General features: G+C 43.4%; 2 protein-coding genes across 2 annotated transcripts in view; one reads left to right on the forward strand and one right to left on the reverse strand.

Annotated features, from left to right (window-relative positions):
• The window catches only part of zeb1b (zinc finger E-box binding homeobox 1b), a 48,119-nt gene extending 42,934 nt beyond the window's left edge, over positions 1-5,185 (forward strand). The window contains exons 7-8 of the mRNA XM_083666766.1: positions 1,341-1,521; positions 2,264-5,185. Of these exons, the coding sequence (XP_083522892.1) occupies positions 1,341-1,521; positions 2,264-3,186 (1,104 nt within the window). The 3' untranslated portion in view covers positions 3,187-5,185. The remainder of the gene's footprint in view (positions 1-1,340; positions 1,522-2,263) is intronic.
• Positions 5,186-16,841: 11,656 nt separating this feature from the next.
• The window catches only part of LOC310806712 (rho GTPase-activating protein 12-like), a gene marked incomplete at its 5' end in the record, with an annotated part of 36,648 nt that continues 31,577 nt past the window's right edge, over positions 16,842-21,912 (reverse strand). Inside the window, 8 exons of the mRNA XM_083672913.1 lie at positions 16,842-18,662; positions 19,332-19,437; positions 19,593-19,727; positions 20,053-20,130; positions 20,395-20,493; positions 20,608-20,727; positions 21,168-21,270; positions 21,547-21,645. Coding sequence (XP_083529039.1) covers positions 18,488-18,662; positions 19,332-19,437; positions 19,593-19,727; positions 20,053-20,130; positions 20,395-20,493; positions 20,608-20,727; positions 21,168-21,270; positions 21,547-21,645 — 915 coding nt within the window. The 3' untranslated portion in view covers positions 16,842-18,487. The remainder of the gene's footprint in view (positions 18,663-19,331; positions 19,438-19,592; positions 19,728-20,052; positions 20,131-20,394; positions 20,494-20,607; positions 20,728-21,167; positions 21,271-21,546; positions 21,646-21,912) is intronic.

Consider the following 21,912-nt stretch of genomic DNA (forward strand, 5'->3'; position numbering starts at 1 on the left):
GACATTCTTGAGTGGAATCACTCTATCTTTGATTCTACAAGTGTTTCATCTGGTTTGATTGAAACAACAAGTACTGCTCCACTAACACTTGAGAGTCTATAGCCCAGTTCTCTTGGCTTTGTTCCACCGTAGGTCAGCCATAATGAAGAGGTTAAGCTCCACCTATTGAGCTGGTGAAACTCTCTCATTCTCCCATAGCCGTGGGTGGAGACCGAGGTGTTTTAGCACCCGTGTGTGTGTGTGTGTGTGTGTGTGTGTGTGTGTGTGTGTGTGTGTGTGTCTGTGTGTGTGTGTGTGTGTGTGTGTGTGTGTGTGTGTGTGTGTGTGTGTGTGTGTGTGTGTGTATGTATGTGTGTATGTGTATATATACAGTTCTCTCTCTCTCTCTCTCTCTCTCTCTCTCTCTCTCTGATAGCAAGGGCTTTGCAGGAATGTAGGATGAAGAAAGAGGGTAGTGGAGGGGAATCAAGTGAGTTAAAACTAGAAAAAAACGCCAAAATACAAAAAATACAAAGAATGTGTAGTTCTAAAGTCAGAGGGCACTTAATGATTCCATAATGATGGATTCTGCTATGTGAGCCATCACTCCAGCACTGGGCTGTCACCCAGAAGACATGAGGCTGCACTTACTGTAGAGCTTTATTGATCTGTAGGAATCTGTTTAAATGCTGGACCTCTGTCTCATCATTGATTTACTGTTGTTGTATTATTCTTTCGTGTTAAGTGGATTGGCATAGACCAGCCTTGTTAAAAGCCCCTACGTACGTATATCAGTTCCTTAACGATTCTCCATATCCTCTCTCTGTGCCTCATTGGACCAACTCACAGTAGTACAATCAGACTGGATGTAGTAGTACACTCAGACTGGATGTAGTAGTACACTCAGACTGGGCACAGTAGTACAATCAGACTGGATGTAGTAGTACACTCAGACTGGATGTAGTAGTACACTCAGACTGGGCACAGTAGTACACTCAGACTGGACACAGGACTCATCATTGAGTCATGGTTGTTATTTGCAAGGCCAAGGAATGATGTCACCATAATGGTCTTTTTCACGCAGCCAATAAAATGAGTTATGGCAATTTTGTTATGACAAGGGTATCCAGAGAGTCATGGACAGGATGTCACATTACTCAGCCTATGCAATCATTTCCTGCCACTCTCTTTCTTTTGAAAAAATGAATGACACCGCCAAACCACTTTGCCTAACAATGTTATTCTGTTGTTGGTTGTTTTATGTTGTCCTGCACTATGTACTGTATAGATACTGTATATTTTCATTACCTGACATATATATTCATATGATACACATGTATTTTGTTTCCGATGTTCTTCAGGAAGAGAGACAGGACACCAGCTCAGAGGGCGTGTCTACGATGGAGGAGCAGAACGACTCGGACTCCGCCTCTCCACGGAAGAAGATGAGGAAGACGGAGAGTGGGATGTATGCCTGCGACTTGTGTGACAAAATCTTCCAGAAGAGCAGCTCTCTGCTGAGACATAAATACGAGCACACAGGTACAGTCGTCCAGAAATACGCAAATAAAACCAGGCCTTCCTGTAGCTCTTTAGAGACCACAGGAAAATATGACTCAAAGTGAAAGTGAAGGGGAAATTTCAGATATTGCACATTGCAGTCTTATTACCATTGTATATTCCAGAGGGCGGACACCGCCATTCCAACAGCTATTACTCAACACACGGTGTAGGCCTGAGAATTTCTTTCCGCCAAGCTTCCATTGCCAACCACATTACCTTCTCATATGAAATGTAATGTTGCAACAGAGCTCTGGTAGTAATTTGACATGCTCACACTGAGAACATGGGCGATGTCGTGGCCAAGCCCAGGTCAAACCTCTTGGAGGCATTTTTTTCTTTATTACTTTGATACCTGGCGTAGAACCACTGTTTCAGGTCCAAATGACTTCACTTAGCCTAGAACTATCCGTTCCTCATTTGTATAATGTTGTCTTGCAGCATTTCAGCTAGATTTGTCCTTGTTTTGTTGTATTGTTTTGTGAATATTTCCCATGGATACCTGAGGATAAATAATATGACTTTTCAACCATTGGCAAACTTTGACTAACACAATTATCAGGGGATTCACAACAATTTCATCGGTATTTCTCAAGGAGCATGCCCTCCTTTCCAGCCCCAGTGGGCTGGAGTGTTTCTCTTTCACTCAGCAATAATGTATCTCTGAATGTTTTATACCTCTCTCACAGACATGTTTTATTTACTGTGTGTGTTCTCCCTACAGGGAAGAGACCCCACGAGTGCAGCATCTGCAGGAAGGCCTTCAAACACAAGCACCACTTGATAGAACACATGCGGCTGCACTCAGGCGAGAAGCCCTACCAGTGTGACAAGTGTGGCAAGCGCTTCTCCCACTCGGGGTCCTACTCCCAGCACATGAACCACCGCTACTCCTACTGTAAGAAGGAGGCGCAGGGCCACGGAGGAGGAAGAGAGACCCCTGAGGAGGAGGGGGAGAGTCCTATGGAGATGGGCCTGACCCTGAGCGGGGGGGAGCAGAGGTCTGACAGCAGGGCCACCTCACCCCCCTCCCACTTGGACTCAGACGAGCGAGGGAGCAGCACCAGGGAGGATGAGGAGAGCGAGGAGGAGGAAGAGGAGGAGGAGATGGAAACAACGGCAGTTGGGCAGGACAGCGTTCTGGACATGGATGACATCCAGGTGGTGCAGATAGGGGACGAGGGAGGGGATGAGGACGAGGAGGAAGAGGGAGAGGGGGAAAGGGAAGACACTGGTCTGAAAGGAGAGGATGATGAAGAGCAGGACGTGGAGAAAGTAGTGGTAGGGGGAGAGGAAGACGAGGAGGGGGAGGAGGTTGAAATAAAGCAAGAGGAGGAAGAGGAGGAGGTAGGGGAACACAGAGGGGAAGAGGCAGACACAAGGCAAGAGGTGCAGGAGAATGTTGAGGAAGAAGAAGAACACACAGGAGAGAAGAAGCAGGCTGAGGAGGAGAAGGAGGAGGAGAAGGAGGTGGAGGAGGAGGTGATGGACACAGAGGAAGGAGTGACCTCAGCCCAGTTTGAGGAATCAGGGGAGAGGGTGGAGGAGGAAGGTGAGGTCATAACAGAGAGTGAAGGTGAAACAAACGGGAACACTCTTTCTGAAGACGAGAATCAGACACCGGCAGAGAAAGAAGAGACAAAATAAAAAAAACAGACCTCTGCTTTTTTCTTGATTAAATGGAAGGATCTTTTTCTCCCCCATGACATGGGGAGAGAGAAGACAGCTGGTTTGGTTGCTCGGACACTGCATTTCAGTTCACTACTGTGTATAAATCCAGGTGTGCCTGAAAAATATTAGTGACTTTTCCACAGGATAAACATTTTCAGTGTTAGAAAATTAATTTGTAAACAAAAGAATCAAACAAACACAAGTTTAATGACAAAAATGCATTATACAGACTTTCGAAGCTAGAGCTGACTCGTTTTAGATAATGTTTTATTACTAAAACACCTTGGGTCATTTCTTTTTATCAGTGTTACTAATTCTGTCACTCATATTTTAACCTTTAAAAGCTGTACAGTTGGGAGAGATTTCTATACCTTTTTATTGCCAATGAACAAGAATCAGTATTTTATTAAGTTGGAGGAAGAGAAAAATCCTGTGCACTACAAGTGGCTTGGTTTACCTATGGATATAACAGTAATGTTGTCTACCCTTCAGTGTTATCGCACTAGACCTACAGCGCCATTACGTTAGCTGATGTTAGCATAACATATGTTTGTTTTGGATTGTGAGCCTTAAGAAGGAGTAAAGGTGGTGAGGGGACGGGTTCAGCCATGTTCTAGTTAATGACCTTTAGATGAAGAGGATAGGCTTATCGGAGGTACATAGACACATTGTTCTAAATGTTTTGTTTGTTTGTTTGTTTTTAATCTGCTATCAGTGTTACATGTTCAGATCAAGCAGAAGGAAGAACACAGTCAAATCATTTTAACCCCTATTCCCACTCCCAGCCTTATGCAAAAAAAAGAAAAAAAAGAAAAGAAAACCATGCATATCAAAAGTGCCATTGAATATTGCTGTTTTACCTTAGCAGCTGTCGTCAGGTTTTATCTGGGCCCAGATTTGATTGCAGTTCAACATGTCAACTCTTAAGCCGATACACTGTTGATTTTGGCTCACCACTAGTCCTGATGCTGTGGAAGTTAGCGTACCACATACACATGTATTATAGATTTGAGATAAGTCTGCCTCGTTTCTAATCAGAGCAATCAATGACTTAGAGAACTACAATGCACATGTTTTAGAGGAATGATGAAACATGATTTGTAAGTATTTCCTGCCTTGAAATGTATTTTTCCCTGTTCAGTGCACTTGTTTAACACTTGTGAAATGCTCACTCTCTCTTCAGGTAACAAATGTAGGCAAATATGATCCCAGAATTATAATTCAGACAATATTTTTACCTGTCAGTATTATTTTTTGTTGTTTGTTATTTTGATTTTGGTGTTGTTTTTTATGTTAAAATGTGTGTACTGTATGTTTTCAACAATGACAGTATTATCCCCACCCCCAATGATATGGGTATCTGTTTAGTTCTAGAAAACTTTTATATTTATGTGTCTTATTTTTTATATTTCTTTATGGTTATTTATTACACAGTGTAGTGTACAATACTGTAGTTTGTATTAATACAATAATATATTTTAGTATGAAAATCATTTCAAAGGTAAATGACTACAAGGCTGGAAAATAAAACTCTGGCATTTTGAAGTATGTTTTTGAACAAAATAACTGATAATATTTCAAGTTGTCCTCGGGAAAAAAACCACACCCTGCAATCCTGAAATTGGAACCTGTTACCTGTTAGCTTTCTGCATCCATTTTCATGTTAGTTTTTTGTTTTTATTTGCCCACTTTAATATGAAGCTACTGAACTTTGAAAACTAACTGTATGTCTAATAGCATGAGTGTGCTGTTGTATTGAAGGATGATCCTTAACCATGAAACTGTCCTTTTGCCAAGCCAAAATAATATTGACATACCTTTTAATGTGTTTTATTTGTGCCAATTTGTTATTTTGTATGTTGACGTCAAGGTCACAACCTGTTTTATATGTCCCTGTTTTAATCCCATGGTCATTTATATAGTGATAGTTTTTGTTTTGTTTTTTGGATTTTTTTTATGACTCCCCATCTCACAATAAAATACATCAACTACATAGCTCTGGTTCTGTTGTCCATTTCTTTACATCAGCACAAGTCTTATTTTTTTCATTCTGTAATGATGACCTATGATGTTTTGATGACCTCTGATGACTGCATTATCAGATGTTTTAGTTTCTGGTATGCAGAAAATGCCTTCGTATCTCAAGTATGTCAGTGACATACTGTAAGCATCCAATGACCAAAAGATTCTTAGAATATTTCGCTTCACCCAGACAAGGTTTATATCACAAAGTCTGCCTTTTTTTCTTTGTGACACATGGGTAAATGTGTAAAAATAATGAACTAGCTTTGCTTTAATTGTCTCAGACATACCTCTGTCACAGTGAGAGGGATAAGATAACATAGTCATTTAGCAGACGTTTTTTATCCATCTTACAGTTTTGTGTTGAGTATTCTCCTCTTTGGGAACCAAACCCACAGCCTTGCTGTTCCAGGTCAGGTCTGTATCAACCCAGTCATCCATCAGAACCATAGATCAGTGGTCTGGGGACATGGGCGTGTCTGTCCAAGTGCCCTGAAGCCCAGAGAGATCAGTCAGAACCCCTCTGCAGATCACCCCAAGGTCAGCCACATTGATCCAGATCAGGTTGCCCCCCCCCCCCACCGTATGAATTAGTAATAGGATGGACCAAAAATCCATAGTCTGATGAGGAGCTGAAAATGATACAATACTGTACAATACATGTCTTCTTTACTCTTCTCTCTACCCAGGAGGAAGGGACTTTTTCAGGACTGAGTGGTCTCCATCTCTAGATGCATAGTGACAGAGGTACTGCACAGCACATCTGTCGCTACAGTACAGAATGAGAGCAGATGTGGGTGTGCTTGTGTAGGAGGTGATTCATTTTTGCAACCTCTTTTTGTCTGCCTGAGATAGTGTGGGTGAAGTATGATGAATGTGGGAAAGAGTGTATGTGTGGTAAATGAGTACTGTGTGTGTGTGTGTGTGCGTGCGTGCGTGCGTGCGTGCGTGCGTGCGTGCGTGCGTGCGTGCGTGCGTGCAAGGCTTGTGTGCGTGTCTGCGTAATTTATCGAACATTTAAGCTGTTGATTCCCTTGAGAGAGTGGGGGATGGATAATGCCAAACATTACGGCCCTACCATAACATTATTGTGTCAAACAGCCTCCAGTAATTGTGGCAAATCAATCAAAACATGCTTAAGTGTAAGGTAAAAAAAACAAGGTAGCACAGGCAGACTATTTAGATTATTGCTATTTCATACAGTAGGCTTTCAGTAGAATCAGGACTTTAAGCCCAGGTATTGCCATATGTTCTGCTAGGCTCAGCGATTCAAAAGCAAATTGAAAAGCTATAACTGCTAAGAGGATATGGAGCACTCTTGCCAATATTGGTGGAAACCCTGATGAACTATCATGGCTGCCGAGGATCTGACATAGAGCCAAACCCAGGGGCTCACGTCCCTGGGGAAATTTAGAGAAAAGCGCACAAGAGAAAAAATGTGCTCAGGAAATAGCACTCTCTTAAATATCATGTCCATTTACTCAACCACTAAATACTGGAATGTATACAGAGCCCTGTGTGTGTGTGTGTGTGTGTGTGTGTGTGTGTGTGTGTGTGTGTGTGTGTGTGTGTGTGTGTGTGTGTGTGTGTGTGTGTGTGTGTGTGCTCGTGTGAGTGAGTGCGTGCGTGCTTGGACAACAGTACGAAGTGCAGCTTGACATACCTCTTCAAAAAGAGCTCATGAACCTTCTCTTTAATCCATCTGTGGTAATAAAGACCCACTTTAATCACTTGAAGTGCCACTGCTTAGACCTGCACAGTGTTGATACAAAATGAACATGTATTCAAACCTGCAGAAACATTTCAGAAAAAAAGTAATGTAATGTAATTCTGGATATCCTCTTCCTCCCTCTACTGTTTCAAACCATGATTGTTCTCACTGAAGGACGTAGCTAACATGGGCAGCTCACACAGCCATAGTCATAAACACATAGATGTATGTATGCACAATAAGCAATCACATACCCATGCCATCTCCATCGCTGCGTCTCTTCTTAACATTCATAACAGAGGTCAATACTTGAGGTCAATGTGGACCTGCTAAGATGTGCATGGACGTGAGGGTGATTGGATTGTCATTGTGCTGTATTTAGCCGACACTTGAAGGTCTCTCACCCTTCAGAGGATACATTCTGTTGACCAATCCATTGTTATTAGTGTCATATCTAGCTTATAGGTGAGGTACAGTACAGTATGTGTGTCCTTGTTTAAAGTGGTGCTTCCAGCAACCTGACCATACTTGACCTTCTAATACTGTAATGACCTCAACCTTGAATGAGATGTTCCTTGCTTGTAGGACCTGTAGTGCTACAGTATGGTAAAGAAGGCTGTGGTGTGTAATGAAGTAAAACTGGATGCCCTCGAGAGAGATTAATCCTTTGCGCAGGAGACCAGAAATGTGTTATAGAAAGGCCTGCGATTCAGACAGTCAAGCCCTTGGCTACAATGTGTTTTAGTCCTGCTGTGCACTGCACATTTTTGATACATATCCCCTCATACACACACACACACACACACACACACACACACACACACACACACACACACACACACACACACACACACACACACACACACACACACACACACACACACACACACACACACACACACACAGCTTTGTATTATGGGCCTGATTCTATTACAGTGTTTCATAGAGATAAGAGCTGGTGAAATCTTTCTATAAATGTAATATATGCAATGTTGTTTAAGGCTTTCTGACCATGACTATAATTGCCCAGAGACTGTATTCATTTGATCACAGACCATATTCCTTTATCTCTGCATCTGGGACATTTCAGTTGTACTGCTTCCCTCTCTTTTGTTTTGTATTAGAACAAGGAAATTCTGTAATTACATTTTATTTATCCTTTATTTATACAGGGGGAAGCACCTTGAGACCAGGGTCTCTTTTTCAAGTGTGCCCTGAATGAACACTTCTTACCTTCTCTGTATGCTAGTATGCTTTTCTCATGAACAATTGTTCCAGACTGCAGACTAGAAAAAAAGAGGAAAAAAGGCAGGAAAATAAGAATGGAAATTATGTTATATTGAGTACTAATTAAAACAGAGTAGTTTCACCTTGTGTATGATCATATTTGTGCTCATTAGTACATTGATTCAGACTGAATATGCTTGCTACAACCAGAGCTTTCAGTTGGCAATAGAAATGCAGGCCATCTTTCTCTCTGCCTCCCTTTAGTCTTTGTTCTCCTTTCAACACTCCTCCCAGATCTAAGTTGTGAGTTCAATGGTACAGTAGCCTGTATGTAAAAACTGTCCTCCATCCTCAGAGCTTGATAAATGACGCAGTGAGTTTAGAGACCTGTACACTGATGCAAGTAATGCGCTCCCTCCATCACTCTCACATTCTCTCTTTCATTCACTATCTCTCTCTTTTTCATGCTCCATTTTGGGGCGATTCCAGATATGCCCTTCACCACTTCCCCTGGAGTTACCAGCCAAGGACTTGAGTTCCTCTAGAAAAACATGAACGTCACCGCAACCACCCCATAACCCTCTCACACCTAAGCCCTGACCCAGGGCCTCCAGAGCCCACCCAGCTTTCCTCTTTCCCCTGCTGGTTACTGGCCAGCCAGCGTCTCCAGGTGTGGCCTCCTACACTGCTGGGACAACACAGCAGAGTGCTCAATCATGACAGGAATAACAAGGCGCTCCACAGAATTCAATTAAATGGTCTGCTCTTTTAAAACGTCCGCCCACCCACTCACCCACACACACACACACACACACACACACACACACACACACACACGCCTATCCACCCACACATGTATGCTTAGACACAAATGCACATCCACCCACACACGCGCACACACACACACACACACACACACACACACACACACACACACATTTCTTCTCCACAACACTATCCTCTATTTAACCTATTGTCTATTCCACCTCCTCTATAATCCCATCAGTCTGTCCTCCTCAGGGAAGATCATGTCTTCATGTGTTGTCTCTGTCTCTCCCAGCTCATTGGCCTGCTGTAGGTCAGTGGATAAGCCCATAAAAGGGCGTGGCAGCTCTTTTCACTCCCACAATCCCTCACCTTCCTGTCCTTACAGGGTTCATAGAGTCTCACGCACACGTAGCCTCTTCGACAAGAGTATAAATAATGTAGGTCAAACAGGCCTGCAATGAAACCATTGTCATCCTTTCATATGGTGCAGAAAGACCAACCCTGTCACGCCATTCTCAACATTCTTCACATTCACCTTGATACTGGCAATCTTTACTTGCCTACTGGACTTCTCTTGTTGAGGTTGTGTCTGCTCTCTCCTCCTACTATGGAAGACCCCTGAACTTTCCTCTGGTGAACACGCCTCGGACAGATGACCTCTAACCTCGGCCTTTGTCTCGGCTCCTCTGGGAGCTGGGGGAGGGGGGTTTCCATGCTCTAGAAGCCTCAGAGACCTCTTCTCCCCCCTGCTGCAAATGGGGCCTCTCTCTCCTCTCTCCCTCCCTCCTTCCTCCCTGGCTCCTTCCCTCACATCACCGTCCAGTTAGATATGAACGTTTATCTAACCCACACAGTCATGCGCTAGGAGAGCACCTGTTGTTTTGAACCCTGAGATTATCTACAGTTTCACTATTCCTCCCCCTCCCTCCTGCTGACAGAGAGCAGAACCACAGGTCTTGGGTATCTATTGTTTTGTCTGTGGAGGAGGATGGTGCCTTGTGGATCAGCCTTAAGAGTAGAACTAGAATTTCTTATACACCGTGTGATCTGACTGGGAAATGTTTCTCCTGGTCTCTTCATGTGGTCAGGAAAAACCTTATGAGAGGACAACACAGTTGAGGTACTGTAGGAGTGGGTGTGTGTGATGGTGGAAAGGGGATTGTCATCTGTCCCAGCGTTCATTCACCTTCTGTTACCTCCTCAGGCCACCTCATTAGGCCACAGGAGGCCCCATTTTTGTCACAGTATCCATGAGCACTCATGACCTCCGACCCCCAGGGGCCCATGTGGAGTTAAGAGATTTGTTTGTTTCCGTTTGGGCAGTCATAGGGAGTGGTGATGCATAGAGGCCTGATGAGAACCTTGTTGACAATACTTGACAATATCAGCATGGGTGTGGGTGATCCCAGGGAAAGGAAGGACCTATCTAAAAGGCTTCCTTTTGTATATCCGTTGGTAACAAGAGCATCAATTCACCACTAGGAATCTTGAGTGAGAGAGTGAGAGTGTGTGTGTGTGTGTGCACGAGCGTGTGTGTTCCTGTAACCTATCTCTGTTCTCCTGTGCACTCAGAGGGGTCTGGTGCCTCTCTTGCTGTAAGGAGAGCAGATTCAGCCCCATCTCTCTCTACAATGCCAGATGGCTCCAGATTGACAAATCAATTAGGTTCCACCTCAGCACCATGGGGACTTCACCACATACCTCCCCACCTCCACCCCCACAACCCTGGGGTATTGGGCCGTCCAGACCACTCCCCCCTCCTGCCTCCAATAATCATCCCCTGATCCCAGCAGCAGAACCTAGGTGAGGAGGGCGAGCAGAAACAGGCCTGGCATCACATGAATCGTCTGGCATCAATATGGATGACTTACATGCAAATGCATGGAGAGAACAGAACAAAACCGTGAGGGGGTGTGAAGGCTTCATCCGAGCGTATTTAGCCTGCGCTGGAGAGCACTGCCAGCTCTGTCTCATTGGAGAAGAACAGAGTTTTGAGGAAGTTAATCCGAAGAGAATAAACAGCATAGCCTGAAGCAGGTATGGCCACAGTCTGCATCTGGGTCAGGAGGGGCGGAGAAAATGTGTTCTTCTCTACCCCCTAGTGGTGAAATTGAAGACACTGCATGAAGGTCGACGGAAGATGAAATGGTCGAGACATAAACCATGACTTGATCATTTCATCTTCCATCAACCCCGAAACAGTGTTGTTGTGTTTAAGGACAAGCTGACAATATTAAGTTTCTTATCACAGATAAAACTGAACCCAAACACAGAACCTGGATGAGTATGAAGCAGTGCCTTGCTCTTTTCATCCCAGGAGCGACATCTCTGCTTGTAATAAGGGGACTGAAGACAGCCTACTGTCTCAAGCCAAAGGTTTTCATGGCTTTGATTATTAGTAGCGGTCGTTAAGGTTTGTGGCGCATTCAATTTAGAAACATTCGATTCCGGATGAGAATGGGGAGGATGGAGGGAAACTGCTGAATCTTTGTGTTGAAGGATAAAAAAAAAAACCTGTGAATAATTTCATTGTGGCAGTGGTGGCATATTCTAAAATGATATCACCTACATTTAATGAAATACCTCTCCAAGTTGAGGATCTCTCCCTGTAGAAGAAGCAGCGGGGACCTAGAAAGATGTGTGGGTGCTCTGGCTCCTCGTCCCAAAGTTACTCATCCATCCGCAGGCCTATACCTCCCTCCTCCATACAGGAGGCTGACAGTAGAACTCATACCCCCAAGGAGAGATTACCGCTGACAGCACAACAAAGAAGAATTATACCGGGGCCTGCGATTCGACAAATTCAAATGTAATGTATAGCTTTAACTGCGCCAAGGAGGATCAACATAATATATGATCGACCCACTTTGCAGCGCACTCCCTGGCAGTGATGTAAAAGCGATTTATGGCCATAAAAATGCGCAAGCTAATTAAGTAAGACGTTGGCACGGAAGCAAATGCAATGAGCTTATGAGAGAGCTGGCAAGCATAGAGGCGGCCCCTCTGAATTGCCTACCTGTGGCCATGAGAGAGAAAGGGAGAGGAAGAGAGAGAGAGAGAGAGAGAGAGAGAGAGAGAGGGGGGGGGGGGGTTGATGCATGCAGAGGGAATTAAGAGAACTCCTCGACCTGCATTTACAGCAATCAATATCACTTGATTCTAATTTGAGGGTCATGAAGGTCATATATCAAGTACAATCCCAGGTGCAGTTGTTGAAGCATTAAGTTCAACTTTGTTTGAGATTGGTTTCTGAGGAGAATCAGGGCCCAGGGACTGTAATTGTGCAGTCCTCCCAATACAGCCATCTTCAAAATGCTCAGGATGGTCTAATTAGTGTCTCAGCAGAGCAGCTCCACCAGGGGAATTCATGCACTATTAGCTAACAGATTTTGTAGCCAACGTTAATGAGATGTTGTACAACGGCCATCTCCCTCTCCCAAATTAATCAGAACACCTTGTTCTTCCTCTTTAATTATCAGATCACATCCTCCCAACTAACGTCAAGGCCAACCTCATAAAGTCTTCTTTGCTCCTTCACATGTTCTTTGTGGCTCACATTTTTGATGATACCATGTTGTATCTTCTATCTAGGCCTAATGATTCATTCCACAAACTCTGACTGACTGATTACCTTCACGTGTTCACATCCGTAAACCTGTGTGTTATTACAGTCAAAGATAAAAGAAATGTGCCTCAAAATTTGACATGTCATAGAAGCCAGTTGCATGTGATGGAGTATGTACTGTATGTGCATATCTGCCCTACTGTTCTCCCCTCCCCCAATTGATTGAAGAACATCTTTGGAGTGATTCCCAATACAAGCAGATGCATACATCAGTGTTGACCATAGACTCAAGCACTGTAACGGCTTGTTTGTTCACATTTTAGACTATCAATCATGTTGAAGGGAGTAGAGGAAGGGAGGTGTGTGTGTGTCTGTGGGGATGTGAGTGGTTTTATGTATGCATGTGTGTGTGTGTGTGTGTGTGTGTGTGTGTGTGTGTGTGTGTGTGTGTGTGTGTGTGTGTGTGTGTGTGTGTACACTGGCTGGGGGTTGAGAGGTAAACTCGGAGGAAGGTTATAATATCACCACAAACAGCGTTATTTTTTCTCGCTGTGAGTAAGACCCTGAGATTTCATAGGCCTTAATTAACAGGTACACAGTGCTCTTTTAAGTGTGATCATCACTTAACTGCTCCAATAACGATGCACCCCGGTGAAACACATATCATTGGGTCTCCTGGGGGGTGCAGAGGGGCCGTTAGCCAGCTCAGCCCATTCCTCTAATGAGCTGCTGACTAGGCCGTGTCACAGACCAACACAGGCTAAATATTACCTCAGGCCAGCTCCGTTCCACTGGTGTATGGAAAACATAAAGAGTGGGGGACAATATCTTTAAGGTATTATTAAATGAGGTGCATTCTGGCATGCACGGTTTGTCTAGGGGGGGAACGCTTGCACCAACAGTTCACAGGGAGTAAAAATAATCCTTTATCGCTCTCAACAGATTACCCTAGAATCGAGAGAGTAGCCTATTTTCTTTACTCAACTTTCGCTCTCTTTCACCCCCACCCATCCTTCCAATTCCTCCATATTATTTTTCCTTAGCCAGCACCACAGTTTATCTTTATCTTTATAAGCCTCATCCTCCTTGCTTGTATGGTAAGTTTGATTTCCCCTGACCCCCATAGCAGCTCAACCCAGGTGTAACTGGAGGACTATATTTGGTGATCAGATCAAGTCTGGAAGATTTGGCCTACCAGGCACTGCTGAAGGTAAATAAATTGATATCTGGAGAGGGTCCATTATCTGTCATGGAGCGCTGATACAGTCTGCTTTGTATTTATTGCCTAATGGAGTTGATTGTATTACTGAAGGGGGAGAAAAAAAATCCAATGCCAGTAGGGTACTTTCAGCATTCTGCAATTACCTTATGTAAATCCTGGGCTGGAATGTTCGCCTGCTGCTATTTAAAATGCATTGAATTTCCATGGAAAATGATCCACTCCTGCCGCTTGAACCTCATTAATAATAGCGACAAGCCAGTGACATTTGGAATACTTACACGCTTACTTAGCATTGCCATGCATGCGAACACTTCCTACTCTTTGCACACTGTGACAGCACATTTACAAAAAGGATAGCTTGAATTAAGTACCCTAGCAAATGAGTTATTTCTTCTTCAACTGAATGGGTTTTCCTGCAAAAGACATTAGACTAGTAAGTGCTCACTCAATCTTTGATCATGCTGAGAGCAAGAAGTGTACAGGCTTCCAGACATCACTGAAATAGGCATATTCCACAGAATTCCTCCATAGCCTTCAATCAGCTCTTTACCTATTATCTGAGAACAGACTGCACTACTGTCGTTGTAGCTGTACATTGTAATGACAGTGTATTTCACACTAGAGCGCTGCGTGTGGACCACTGAGTCTAGGAAATGCACATCCAACACAGTGGCAAAGATTGCAAAGATTACATCACAAACACATCCGGCTGTGCCTCTGAATTGAAGTATTGAATGAATCTCGCCCAGGATTAATTTAAAAAGCAATTCTACTGCACACACCACGACTCCCTCTGTCTGTCAATACACTGAAAACAATGACTGTGCAGTCTGTGTCCTATTTCTACCGTGAACAAATGTGTTCGTCCATCTGTTAGGGCAGTGTTGATCATTCCTGCTCCTATGCAGTGAGAAGTGAGAGTGAGAGGGTAAGGAGGTTGTGTAATGGCATTGGAGTCCAACAGAAGGTCAATGCTATTGCTTCCCCATCACTCTCTGTTAGCAGCAGGGCTAATGTTAAAGAGATGGATGCATTGGGGCCAGTGGCACATTGGTCCTTGTAACTGCCAGACAACCTGCTCCGCTGGGGATATACAGCCTCATGCCCCTTTACAGTTATATATCAGTCTGTACACGCAGTTAACATGTCAAATGAAATATCCTCTGACCCACATATGCAAATTATTTAATGTCCTTCTCAAACAAATTCAGGTGGTCAAAATATATCAAACAACAATTTCTAAATGTCATGTTGTGCGTCATTCCTCTCCATAATGTGTAACAGTAAAATGGAATGCGAATCAAGCAATACAGGTGCTGATATCTGATATAATATCTAAACTTGATATGTAATATCTGAAGGACTGAGGTATAACTGGAAAGATCAATTATATATGGCATTCATTCACTAAGAAATTACCAACCCTCTGTGAAATATCATACAAAATCTTTTCAGAGATGTGGATAAAATTACAGTAGGTAGAGGCCCACATTGCACTCTTATGAGGTAACTTCTGCAACCCAGAAAAGCCCTAATCAAACATCCCTTACTGCTGACAGCCCACCTGCAGACAACTGGGAAACACTGGGGTGACATAAATCTTTAATGGTTCATAATGGCTTGTTCAGATTACCTGCCCACACCTCAGCCTCCATGGACCTGAGAGACCATGGGCTGCTCTGCCAGCGCCGCCTCAAAACCACCACTAACATATGGTGCACTTCAAGCACTAAAGCCTCCATGGGCTTGTACACCGTGGTCTCACTCATGAATTATAGAAATGAGCTAATTGTTTTCTCATTTGGAAATTTCGGGGCCTCCATTCTTTTTTTCCTTTTCTTTTTTTTACAGCCTGTGGTTTCAAACGGGCACATGATTCAATACTACCTCTGACATATTTGCAAATCCAAGGTGGTCCACCTTTGTGAAAACAGAGCCAAGGCCAAGTTAAAAGTCAACCCTGCATCGTAAGCTAACACATTTACAACAGGGGACCAACTAAAATGGACTTCAAAGAGTTGGTTCTGATCACAGGAGGGAGACACACAAAGAGAGAGAGACCGCCACATTGAGCCCAGGGCCATGACAAACACAGAGCCATTTTGGCTCCTCAGTCGACCAGACAGCCTAGCAGACAGACGCCTAGAGATTCAGGGGACAGACAGCCTCACGCTGTTCACATTCTTGCCGCTCTGAGAGGATGTTAAAATAGAGGGTACATCATGCTGCCAGTACGCTCAGCCGCCACTGACAACAGGGGGACAGGAAATACACTAGATGGGAGTCTCTCACCTAATGTGACCCAGGACTGCAGCTCTGCTCAGCACTTGTTGTGACTTGTACTTTTTAATCAAAGCTGGCACCAGCGCAATTATCTAATTAGGCATCAATTACTCTACATCCTTGAGGATTGTAACCAGGTTTGACCTAATGAGTAATGACACTTACGTGTTCATGGTGACTAAAGCTGACTGCAGTGGTAAAATCAAGGGCATACTGTATCTATGAAATGCACTCAATATTCTACATATACAATCTACATTTGAGCTGTGACAGAAAGGGACAACATTACAATACTTCTTTGTCATGGTAAGTTATAATGGTGTCAAGCATAATTATCCATAGATGTTCTCTATGCCACAGAGACAATGAGTGAAGTTTTAAGATGCTTGAGACTCACCTGTCTTTTCTTCCTCATATGAAGACCTGGCTGCCATGAATGTATTCTTGAAAATTGGTGTTGTATTTTGGGAAAGTCCATGGTTCCATTATCTTTATTTCAGGTCCAGGACATCTCGTCCTTTGCTTTGGCCTATTTTTCCCTAATTATGATCTGGTGTGTCCTCTTTTCAAATGAAATACCTTAATAGCTACAACAAACCTTGCTATCATTTTCTAACTTTGGCTCAGAACATAGACAGTCATGTGGGTTTGTTAGGTGAGTTTTCTGCAGTAACCGTAGGTGAAATCATGACTCATGACTCATACCTGAACATAAAGAGATTGTGGAATAGGTAACACACAGGTCTGTCCAAGTATTTTTTTCTTTTTTATTAGACATAGCAATGTCACAAACAGCAGTTAGTTTGAAAATTACATTCAAAATGTGCAGTTGACCATGCGCCAAAATCGAGATACACTTTCAAAAACCAGTTCCTCTTTTAACAATCAATATGTATAGTTAGTATTCAGATTTACAAAATCAAAGTGATCTCTCACTTGTTGCAACCACTCACCATCAAAGCATACATACTTCAAATACTATAAGGAATTTGAACAGTTATTCTTTTTAATGTAGACTGTACAATGCTCTGAGGGTCATTATAAATCAAAAAAAGCTTTTTTTGCATTGTACCTTCCATCACAATAACTTTTGAAATATAATACTATTTCCAGTACCATCCTTCCCTTCTCCCAATACTGTTCATATTAGCTTAGGTAAGGAGAGGGATTATCAAGCCGGAACAGTGAAGAGGATATCACACACTACAGTATTGATTTGAAATGGTAATGTTAGGACTGCAATTCCCAAGGGTCCTGTTTTCCAGTAACTCCAGGAGAATGGGGGAAGAGTGGAGGACATTGCCTTTCACTGAAAAGCAAACACTTACTTACACATGTCCACCAATGACGGCCTGTTGCTACCAAAGGCCTACCAAGCACGTTAGACTGTACAACACACACCTGTACATAGTAGGAAGATCCAAGTCTTCAGCTCATTTTAGCTTGAACACATAGCAGTTTATACATTTCCACAAACACTTTTTTTTTTACTCTTCCCAAAGCCAGTCACGTGATGTACTGACCACTGTCTTCTGGATATGACTGGGGTTAAAGGTGAAGTTAAAGTGATGGGGGAGGGGGTTCCAGTTCTAGTCAAAGAGGTGGGAGAGAGTGACCAGGTCTGACCATGCAGTTCCTAGGCATGGGGAATGTTGCTATGTGAAGTGGGGATGCAAACACATGACAACCGGTATGTCCTAGTTCATTCCAGGGCCCCCCCTCCCTCCTAGTGTTAGGAAGCGAAAACCCAATACTTAATACTGTATCCATACCACTGGGGCTTATACAATACATCACAGGGATCAACAGTCACACAGTTCAATTTGCGCTTATTCCATCAACAAAGCAATGAGAATCCTAAAACATAATGACCAGCTTTGCCTATAGGACAGTGGGCTTCCATTGGGCTTCCATTGGGCTTCCATTGGGCAGCTGTTAGAATGAGTTGTGTCTGTGTGTCATCTGAGAGAGCAGCAGTCACTTCACCAGTTCTTTGCCATCTCATCGATGTCCTGTGAGCCTCTTCTTACCACACTCCAGTCCAGAACAATGAAAGTCGCCAGCTTCCAAGCTCTTATAGTACTGATAATACTGGCCAATCCAGTGTTTATAGAACACATTACCCTGAATACTCAAATCCACTGTATCACACACAGAGATCCACGCCTCGCACCGCACTGCTCAGCAGGCCGTTGTCCTGGCAGCACCATCCATAATCCAGTCATCTAACCAATCACGCGTTCCCAAAAGTAATGGCCCTGCTCCTTGCAGGAATGGCAACCAAAAGTGAATGAAATCTGTACATTACCCAGCTCTCCAAAATGTTAAGTGCAAAGTATTTTTTTTCACTAGCTTCTTTTATTTAATCTTATTATCAATGAACATAATTCAATTTCCTTTCTCTCAATTGCTTGGTCCACAGCAATGTTCAGTCACAAAAAGATAAGCTTGGGTCAGAGGCGTCCTCTTCTGGGCATCTCTACCTACCGAAGATGCCTTCATACTCCAGTAAGATGAGCTCCACTATCTGGTTCTGGTAGACCATGTGTACGGCGATGTTGCCCGTCTCTGTCTCTGGCCGAAGCAGGGTGGGGCCGAACACTATGGCAACACTCTGGGTGGTCATACGGTTGGTCTCCCCATGGTCGATCACCCTGAGGGGGGGGGGGGGATTTCATTTAGTGATTCAAGTAAAAGTTGAAAAAAGCAGTGCATTTAGTTAATAAGCTTTTTAACATATACGCCTTTTTTTTACAAGATTAAATGGCCCAGGGTTTGAGTGTAATATTGCTTTTCAATAGATTCAACATCCTTGCATACAAATGCTCAAAACAATAACATATTCATTGAAAAGAAGATTAAATCCCCCCCCTGATACACATAGACTACCATAGACTAAATGTCACACTATAAATTTCCTGAAGAAACACTGAATCTTAGGCATTGAATTACAGCAAACATAGTGCCATATAAATGCAAATTGGAGCGTAGGAAAATGTCATCTTGAACATGTTATTGCTCCAAGCTGTACTTTGCTCAGAATATACCCTAAACCTGCCTGTAGTTCCTGTAAGCCCAAAGGCACATCAGTCTGATAATAGGTAAACAAACTGTAGCATGGTGGAAGCGGAGAGGCAAGACCGGCCAGACTAAGTACCCAAAACAAGCAAAAGACAAAATATGGGCCTTAATAACAATACTGAGAGTACTGTGAGAGACAGTTGACAACGGTTAACACAATGACTAAATGAGTTTTGTCTGGTCATCTATGGCAGAGCATTTGCCTCAGTAGGAATACATTACTTACTTTAATTACCGCTTACCTTCTGAGGTGTTTGAAGAGGACTTGCATTGTATCATGGTTAGGTTTTGGCAACTGCTTGATTAAGTCTTTTATCGAATTTACTCGCTGCTTGTAGTCAGAGCATTCTGGAAAAAAAGTCCGCCACATTTAGTTTCATTGTTTGTGTAATAACATTTACATACATTGATTGACATCAGTGTGAATTTAAATGGTGGAGGTGCCATCTTGTGGACACTTTAACAACTACAAGTATTGTTGCACAGAGAAGAGTGTCACTCACTGATGGCGTTGACAAAGTCGTTGAAGGACCCATAGGTGAATAGGGGTTCAGGCAGCTCTCTGAAGAACATCTTCAGCGCTCCCGTGCACACGTGGATGTCCTCCCATTTACTGTCATCCAGCTCCACCTTCTCATCTGGTACACAGAGACACACTCAGTCAACCTAATGGCTACAACAAGAGAGCATGGTGTGTGCAAGAGTATCACACAACACAAGTTCCTGGTTTATTGACACATACGGTTTATCGAGATCTAACAACTATGCAGTATCTCCATTACTCCCACACACACAAATCTTGTACTGGAACTGTCAATGCGGTAGCAGCAGGGTAGCAGAGAGTACAATATCACCCTGTGTGCAGAGGGTGGTGGAGTTCTTCTGCATGTGGGTAAGGAGGGATTGTATGTTGCATGTTCAGGGACAGTAATAGAATTCTACAGAGAAAGAGCTGAGCCCTACCGTGATTCACAGCAAAGCGAAGCTTCTGGATCACAGCCAGGTTCCCACTGACCCTGTATAAACCATCAACACTAAGAGCTGCAGGAGAGGGAGGGGGGAGGGAGGGGAGAGGGAGGGGGGAGGGAGAAAGGGAAGGAAATATAGTGTGAGAGGACATCAATCAAAACTTGTTTTGTTCACTCATTCACTGCTACAGCAAAACGTATCACAGTTAGCAACATTTCCTGGGAAACCCCGGTTTGGCATATCAAGTTAAATATCAAATAAAGAGTTTGATCTTGCAGAAGAAAAGGGCGATATTAAAGAGGGAATAGCATACAAGGACAGAGAGAAGGGTCGTACCAGTGTTCTCCACATGGTCAATGCACGTCGTGACAAAGTTGGGCACTGACGTGTTCTCCCTCTGACACAGGCTGCTGAGGCTGCAGCCAAACACCTGATCTGAAACACAACAGAGAGAAAGAGACATGGGTCAAACAACAATGTGGAAAGCAAGGCTGTGGTTTTACTCTCTCTCTAAGATTATCCAGGTCTGAGCTCTTAGTGGATTTCTACCTTTGATGTAGCCCTTATCCCTGACAGCCTGGTAGGTGGGTCGGCGAGTGAGGAACTTCTTCAGCTTCACTCTGGTCTTCTTCTGGTCGGAGGAGTCCATACTCACAGAGGTCTTCATAGCTGAAAAAGCACACAGAGGGAAATTACTTTAAGGACCTAATGGACTAAAATTACACCTTAAAACACCAAGCATGTGCAAGAACTGAGATCTACTGAGACGTATAGGACACTGCCGATCAAGGTTGGGGCAAATTCCTTTTCATCCATTTCATCAATTCGGGAAATGTTTTGAAACTGAATTCCAAAGCTTTTGATTTTCAATTTACAAAAGACATGTAAACAAACACAGTTGAGTTGCTGACCATAGGAACATACAGTATTACCCAGATACTCCGATTTTTTTTCAATATTTTGAAAAGTAATTGAAAATGAATGGCCTTTTTTTTCAATTACCGAATTGGAATTAAATGAACTTCCGGAATTGAAAAGGAATTCGCCCCAATCCTGCTGCTGATAAATAAACACAGTAAGGTGTCAAGTCAGTCCATGCAGTCTCCCACCTCTGTTCTTCTTAGAGTCTTTGTGATCTTTCTCCTTGTCTTGTTTCTCTGCCCCAGGAGACTCAGGCATGTCCTCCTCTATGGCCTCGTCTGACTCCCATGCCTGTCCAGGATTGTACACAAACACAACACACACACACACACACACACACACACACACACACACACACACACACACACACACACACACACGCAAACACACACACAAAGTTAGGAGTCAACTTGGCTTAGCTTAGCCCTCCAGTGGAGGTGTGAGGTACTTAGCAGATTTACAAAACAGCCTATTCAGAAGATTGTCTTTGAGACTATAGCTTGCATTTCCTCACAGAGTTGTGGTAATGACTATGCTCAGGGGGACTGAGAAGGGAGGTTCACTCACATGTGTGCTGATGGTCTCCATCAGGGCTCGGTACCAGTCGTTGATAACACTGTCAATCTCTGACTGGATCAGCAGCTCTGTCCCCTGACGGGTTTTCAGCTGAAGTGGAGAAGTCAAAGGACAGAGATATGTGGCTTAATAATAATATATAATAAACGCCATTTAGTGAGTGCATAAATGTTTCAGTATATATGGTCCCAGCGGGAACTTTGCAGGCTTCTTTGCAGGCAACTGCTCTACTATGGCACATATATGATGTGAAACATAAGTAACTGTCGTGAATGTCTCCGTTTAGCTGCGACACTTTGAGCTGCAGTCTCTATACAAAAATGTGCTCTATAAAAAAATGTATTATTATTTATTATT

Source organism: Argentina silus (genome assembly GCF_951799395.1).
Source record: "Argentina silus genome assembly, chromosome: 1".
In the NCBI taxonomy this organism is placed as follows: domain Eukaryota; kingdom Metazoa; phylum Chordata; class Actinopteri; order Argentiniformes; family Argentinidae; genus Argentina; species Argentina silus.